This window comes from Diadema setosum, chromosome 4 (genome assembly GCF_964275005.1).
Source record: "Diadema setosum chromosome 4, eeDiaSeto1, whole genome shotgun sequence".
NCBI lineage: Eukaryota > Metazoa > Echinodermata > Echinoidea > Diadematoida > Diadematidae > Diadema > Diadema setosum.
This window is the reverse complement of record NC_092688.1, coordinates 25,820,112-25,827,933: the sequence shown is the minus strand read 5'-3', so window position 1 is coordinate 25,827,933 and position 7,822 is coordinate 25,820,112. Positions and strand designations below refer to the sequence as shown.

General features: G+C 36.3%; 1 protein-coding gene across 1 annotated transcript in view; it reads left to right on the top strand.

The window, feature by feature from the left end:
• LOC140227765 (uncharacterized) overlaps positions 1 to 7,313 on the top strand; it is a 13,155-nt gene extending 5,842 nt beyond the window's left edge. Inside the window, exons 4-9 of the mRNA XM_072308164.1 lie at positions 148 to 417; positions 850 to 1,071; positions 2,654 to 2,722; positions 3,593 to 3,710; positions 5,387 to 5,534; positions 6,495 to 7,313. Coding sequence (XP_072164265.1) covers positions 148 to 417; positions 850 to 1,071; positions 2,654 to 2,722; positions 3,593 to 3,710; positions 5,387 to 5,534; positions 6,495 to 7,313 — 1,646 coding nt within the window. The remainder of the gene's footprint in view (positions 1 to 147; positions 418 to 849; positions 1,072 to 2,653; positions 2,723 to 3,592; positions 3,711 to 5,386; positions 5,535 to 6,494) is intronic.
• Positions 7,314 to 7,822: the final 509 nt, after the last annotated feature.

The following is a 7,822-nucleotide window of genomic DNA, read 5'->3' as shown; positions in this document are numbered from 1 at the left end:
GTCATTTCAAGGATAATTTGTGGCTAGCTATTGTCAGATTGTTGAAATGTATTGAACATAATGTACACTTCAAAGTATCATTAGGGAGGTCGACTGGTATCATGTATTGGAAGGTTGAAATAATCATAATATTCTGTGACTGCGTAGAACCTGGATTTCTTGGATGCTACAAAGACAACCAACTAAACTTTCAAACAGTATTTAACATCGGATTTGGCGTTGATTCCGACGGCGAGTGCATGTCCACCTGCAGAGGAGAACTCGAAAGCAATGGCGTTGCTGTCATGCATGAAGGGTTATGCATTTGTTTTCAGTCCGAAACGTATGCGCAGATCATTTCTGGCGGAAACTTTTCTCACAATTGGACATGTCCACTTGCAACACAGTTTGAATACAACCGACATCGTTCATTTAGCCGTAAGTATTCAGAAGCAATGGTTACCTGACATCAGAGAGTGAAATAACTGTTGCAAGCATCAGTGATGATAATGACGACAGTATTGTTTGTCAGTGACTGTTAATACCTGTAATTCTCACGATAAGATTTGTCAGGTTCATACTTCAGTAAGAAAAAGGAATTTCATAATATATGTTTACTGTTATTTATTCTATACAATCAATGTTTATAATTATGTTTACGTTCTGTGCTAGTCAGCTAGTCAATTGATTTGGCAGATTAACGTGTATCTGAACCTTACCAGAAGAGATACAAAAGTGAATCTGTTTACATGTAATAATTATCTTTCTTCATAATGATTATTCCATGTAATATATCGTAATGAAATGATTATTTCAAGTTTTCCCCCATATCTCACTGGAATTCCCTACACATTTCTCCTTTATTGAAAGTCTCTGTTGGATTTTGTGATCATCCTGGGATTGTGCCCAATGGAAGTTGGGACTCGGATATCACGAACTTCGGGTCCAAGATAACTCTCATCTGTGACAAAGGTTACGCCGTCAACGGGAGTGCGACACTGCAGTGTGTGATACAACCTGGATGGTCGACTTACTTCCCGGTTTGGAACGCTTCAGTCCCTTCTTGCCGAGCAGTCGAAAGTAAAACAAACGGCATCTCCTGAAATCAATTTGACAATATATTATCAGTGATTATGATCTTAAAATCTCTGCTTTGTGCAATAGTGTAAGAGATATAAAAAGACCTTATTTTACATTATGCCTAAAAGGGAGGAGCTGCAAATGATATTCAAATTTATTACTTTTTGTAAGCATTACTTTCCGACAGGAATCGTCATCTGAGTGCGGATGATAACAAAATGTGCCATTTGAGCCTTCACCTAGAACACTCCACATGACATACACCGCACCAGTGGAAATTAATACTGCCATATTTGATAGGCATGATATAACAGGAGAAAAATTGAAATAAGTCATTCAAATGCATTGACATGAGACAATGCTTAGGTCTACCAATAAAATTTCCCATTTCTCGGAATTATAAACAATCGTATTGTTTCCCGTAGAGTAATTCATTGGGAAATATCAATCTATTTTATACTCGGTATATATTCTTCATGTATTGATACGTGCTCTTAAATGCTCACTGCATATTTCATTCATCTTAATTTGAAAATAATAAATATACCAAACAGATGGACATTTTTACCATTTGATATCGTAAGATTACGACACCATAGGCACCGCTGAGTACGCTTTATGATAAGAAAATATATGAATTCCATGAAGTCACTGAATGACTATCTTTGCTCTGCTATCACAGAAGATCTTTTCATGAGTTTGTCATTAAATATGGATGGGAATGTTTGTTCACAGACGCAGAGTGGCAAGATGGTAATATCAGCACAATGCCTACACAAAGTATAGAAAGCACTTCTAAGGGTAAGTACTACAGTTGGCAAATACAGTGTAACATATGAACAAATCTGCATTGCAATGATAAAATGATAGCAATGTTAGCAGTAATTGATATTTGCTATATCCATAATGTGCCAGCTCAAAGGCCCCTATGCGCTTTAAATAAACATCTCTACCAACAAAAAAGATGATAATTTTGAAGTCCGCAGACATCGATGCTGTCAAATGACAATGTAGCTTGAATTTCTGTTGTCTCCAAAGCCTATAACTTCATTTTCTTTTTACTATTACAATTAATTCGCGACATACAATGAAAATGCAATGGCATGAATTCAATAAGTGCAGGTGCCATGTGACGTTGTATGTGTGTATGTGTGTGTGTGTGTGTGTGTGTGTGTGTGTGTGTCTGTGTGAGTGTCTTTGATATGGTGATGATTACGCCAAAGAGGGTCAAGGGTCAATGTTCTGTGTAGTGCATATTTCCCTTTGAGGGGAAGAATCTCCTGGCGGAATTTTGGATTAAAAAAATGCTATCAGGATTTCTGATTCCTCTTCTGCTCATTTTTTTTTTTTTTTTTTTTTTTGGGAGGGGGGGGAGTGAGGGTGTGTAATGTCTGTGCAATGTCAACATCTCCATTATGAGTGTTTATGCGCTCCAAATTTTCATACTTTTTTCACCATGTACAAAAGTCCGGTATCTGGCAAATAAATACATCTATTATGAACGTATTTTCCATCTGGGGAATAGGTGTTTAGGCAGTATTATCATCACCATGTATACCATCAATGATTGCGGTGGGTTTATCTTAATGCACAGGGCAGACGCAGACTAACCAAGCCATTACATCATTGCGAGAGACAACTGAAACGTCTCGGTCTCAGACAGGTGAGTTTATATTGATTCTACCCGTATAGTAAAAATGTGTTTTTGTTTCTAGTGTTTCAACTAGAATCAAACCCATTGATTGCATATACGCAATAATTACACGAGGACTACTTCGCTACTATTGCCTAAACATTATTGTTTCACCACCTAGTTTAGACGGAAAAACACGAGATGTGGTTCTTCACCGTTTGTTCATAGTGAATTATTCATCATGAATCAATATACTGGATTCAAGTTTTGAAATTGTTACTGTCTAATAGTGAAGAAGAGTTTAATTCTTATATCATACATGAATAACAAAGATGTCCATGAAGAAATGTTGCAATGCGCCGTTCTTCAACAGGAACTGGAAAGAAAACTCTTATTCATCGATTATCAGATTTTTGTGGTGATGTAACAATCATTATGCAAATATCAGTTGATCTAATGAAAAGGCTTTTTCCTGGAAAATTGGTCAATGAGGGAAAATGGATTAAAAGTGTAATGAAAGTGCATTGATATCATGGTGCAAAAGGGCAAAGTAATACTGTGAAGTAAAGTAAGCAGTTATTCACCATATTTTGATCCCCCGTTATTCTTTTATAGTTTTGGAAAGTCTAAACGCTCTGCCTATATATCAGAGTTCGATGTAATGAACTTTACTACTTTACCATCCAGAATATTTTCATATTATATCTATGTATGTTAACATATATTCATTGTTCAATGCAATATAGATGTTTGATATTAGCAAACATTATAATTACATCATATTTTTGTAAATGTATCAAAATAAAATGTTACACTGGAAATATATGAAATCATAATATATCTTAAATATGTTAAATGTTATACATTGGATTTGAAGTTTAATAATGCTTTATCTTCCAGATGTTGAGAGTTACGAGAATAATTATAAAATTATTACGTACATCCTGGGAACCCTTCTCGTTGTTTTTGCTGTGGTTGGTATACTGTCCATCGCTTGGTGCAGGCGTCAACAGAAAAGGTGAATTTTTGTCAAAAATATTTTCAATTCAATGCAATTTTATTCGGCACAAAATAAATCAAAAGCTCATTATGTACACAATAAAAACAAAAGCGGATATATGCGTATATGCGTATATACATACATGCACATTTTAAGGGAATTAATGTCGGGACCCCTTTGAAACATCTAGTGCTTGTTGTTGGGGCGCAAAACAAGATTACACAAATTACAGTCGTTAAATGGCATATTGTGCAAAATGAAAAGAAAGAAAAAAATACACACACACACACACACACACACACAAAAAAACAACTTACCAGCCCTACACTATACACACACCATGTTCTTAACACACGCAGCGCACACCCAACACACACATTCAGTAGCAATGTAAGGATCAGAGAAGTGAAGAGAAAAAGAAATTAGGTATCAAGCAGTCTACTCAGTCATGGATAACAGTTTCTTAAAAGTATGCTGTTTGAATAATGTTCTAAAGCGAGAAAGTGTAGTGCTGGACTTGAGATCTGGACTATTGAATTCCATTCATTTACTCCTGTAAAACGAATTGAATGAGTCCCGACTGTTAAGCGGGCCAATGGCATTCTCAGGCTATCTTTCCCGAGTAGAATAATCATGAAAACACACATTACATTTAAACATATCATATTTACAAATCTAAGGTGTGAGTCATTGTATGCGACTCACTGAACAATCAAAGTATACTAGTATTCAGAAGTGAGTGTACATTGAATGCACATGAATATTGAAGTAATTTTGCTAATTTTCAATCCTCTTACATAATTTGGTGGATGGACTTGTGTCACAAAAACCCGAGTTTCTGGTCGCCAGACATTATGTTATTATTTCATTGTCGTCCAAACAGTATTCAATTTATTTTACAAAAACCACCCCAAATCAAAGGCAATGATCCGCCGATTTATAAAAAAACAAAAAAAAACAAAACAAAACTAAAGAAAAAACACACACAAACAAAAAAGCAAAGACAAAATGACGTGGAAGTTTGGAGGCTGTTGAGCAAGTGTGAGTGGTTATTGGTTATAAACAACTGCCATGGGTAAATTCAGTCTTTTAGTAGGGGATGACTATTTCTCCTAGTCGAAGTCCTTGTGTTGATTCAACATTCTGCCACTGTTTTAAAACATAAAAAATTGCAATTTTTCCTTCTAGATTAGACATACTTAAAAAAAAGGATAGAAATCGCCAGAGTAAAAAAAAAAAAAAAAAAAAAAAAAAAAATCAGTGTCAGATAGCAGAGAAAACACCCGTGTTAGAATTGCTTGTTTTACCCATTGAGTTCTGCTGATTTTTGGTGACATTATGCTTATAATGTAAGATTCATCAGAAATAAAAAAGTGCAGCGAAATTTTACTCATCTCAAAACTTTGCTGTCAAAAGTCAGAATAATTTTGTGCTACTTTAGATGTAAGAAATTACAAATCTTGGGGGTATTTTATTTGTAATTCACTTTTCTAGATTATGTTAGAGGGACAGGAATTTTGTATCACACTTTGCTTATGAAAAGCAATGAGAAAATATAAAAAAATATCAATCATTGTTTTTATTGATATACCTATTTGTGCTGTAATTTACAGTAACGTTCATTCCAGTTTAACAGGATGCATTCTAAGAGTATTGTTTTGTTTCTTTATTGGTTTTATGTTTGATACGTATAGGCGTCGACAGGCTTCTAGTCATTCGAAAGTCCACTCCAGTGAAGAGCGGTCACAGCTGGATCCGCCGAACACTTCGACTCATCCAGGCAGAGGAGATCACGGAGGCGCCTCAGCTCATCCAGAGAACGCGTATGAGAATCGTTCAGCGGTAATGACACAAAAATTACGTCGTAAGGGTCACAGGTTTCGATTTTAGAACTGAGAATTTCACTGTCCGTAAGTGTTTTTCTTATGGGGGGGGGGGGGGCGAGGGTGGGCTGGCTTGAGAAAGAAAAATGTAGCAGGAAAATCCCCTCACTTTTGTTTTTCATTTTCTTTGGTAACTTATAGCATGTAGTGAGTTTTGAATATGATACATCCAATTCGTGGTCCACCTAACATACGTAAATGAATATAAATGCTTTCTGCAACTAAACTTGCATGAGAAAATATTGAGTAATCTGGAAAAAAGAAGGAATTTATTCTCAACGTGGACCAGAAAATCCACAAATATTTGCATAGACTTAGTTTTGCCAAATAAACATGTGTAATCGTACAATGCATTTCTGGTCGACTTGTTGATTTCATAGAATTTTCTTCCAGTTGCACATCTTCTTTAAATAAGTTTTTGTGTTTAGCTTAGAGTCATTGCCTGAAAGCAGTAGTGCTTTTTAGCAGTTTTCGCAGACAAAGCCACTTCTGCTACAAGTTTGTTATTTCAATTTTCTACCTCGAAATGTGTATGTAATCTATCATTACTATTAAAAAAATATGAACAGCAGTGCCTTTGACATAATCAGGAACAGTATATTGCTACGCAGTGCCCCAAATTCTAAGTTATATGACAATACAATAAATAGTGTAGTTGCTTTTTAGCTGTTTAGTTTTAAATGCTGACATGGTTCACACACAATCGTCGACGTAAGTTGACCCAAGCAGTGCACTAGAATAGGTCCTATTCTTCAGAGTCTCGTTTCTCTATGGTTCTATTCCAACTTGTTTTGATGATGTGGCAACATGCAAGTTTCATGAGTAATATTTCATTTTAAGGCAGAAAATACCTTTTCAGGATATGATACAATGTGATAGATGTGCCTCATCGAGACTTATTGTGTCTTTCATGATATAGGGTCACATGTCACCAGACCTGTCTCTTGAAACTAGAGTGAGCATCGGGAGAGGTATTGCGAGTTCAGCAGAGACTAGATCACTTCCTTCTTATGACGTCATACACCCGGAGAGTGAACACTTTTTTGAGTGTATAAATACGGCAGCTGATAACACGAAAGCACTATACATGGACATGTCAGGCTCAGAGAAGAAAGGGAAGAAGAAGGTCATATTTCTTCAATCAAGACACTTTGATAAAGATGAAGAAGATGTTGATGAAGACGACTACCTCCTTTCCAATGTCAGTCTGCACAGAGCTACTAGATTTCAGCCTGAAGCAAGTCGAGATGCCATAGAGGCCAGTGACATTGCCAGTGACTCACGCTGTGGTAAAGACATCAACATAGCATCATCCACCACATCCAAAGCTGTAGGTGACACTGGTCAATCTAGGAACTTCCAGTTTCCAATCTACCATGACATTCCTTCAGTTTCCGACCAAGCTGCACCCACTTTAGAAACGGAGAATTGTCCTACCTACTTTAATGTCGAAGGAAATGACGAATTTGCCCCTTATGCGATGACCCAGAACGATCCTTTATATGCAGCTTCTATCTATCCTAGCACGCCAAGAGTGGAGCATGAGGTGGATGAACATGGCTATCTCGTTTTAGAAGCACATACTGATGAAAACATCAATGATCGCTGTGAGAGCCAAAACAACTTTCCGTCCACAAAAATAGATTTATACGAAAGCGACATTTCCCCAAGAAGAGAAGATGACTTCGATTCAACAGTGTATGAGAGTATTCCTCGTGAACCAGAACTCGAAATATGACTTTACACTTATTTTATGAACTGTGTCTTACACGTCACAACAACGACGACTATATACCATGGATGATATTCGCCATTCTGGATGTTCGTTATTCCGAAACACACAAACTCCCTATACCCGGATGTTTGTATTCTGAAAATGAAATGGGGTTCCTAAATCCGAACATTTGTGGAGTGATTCAGAAGACTTGTTGGTCTAAAAAATTATATCAAATTCGGTATTTTGAAGGTTCGTTAATTCTAACATGTAATAAGATTCGTAAATAAAGTTCGTAAGTCCAAAGGTTTGTCGATCAGAAAACGAAAACGATTCAATAGTCCGAACGTTCTCTAATCCGAAAATCAAATAAGGTTCATTATTCCGAAGGTTTGATGTTGCGAAAATTAATTACAGTTTGTTACGCCGAAGGGTTGTTAATCTGAAAATGAAATAAGATTTGTAAGTCCGAAGGTTCTTTCATTCCGAAAATGATGAGAAGGTGCGCACTAACGAACCTTCCAATATTAACT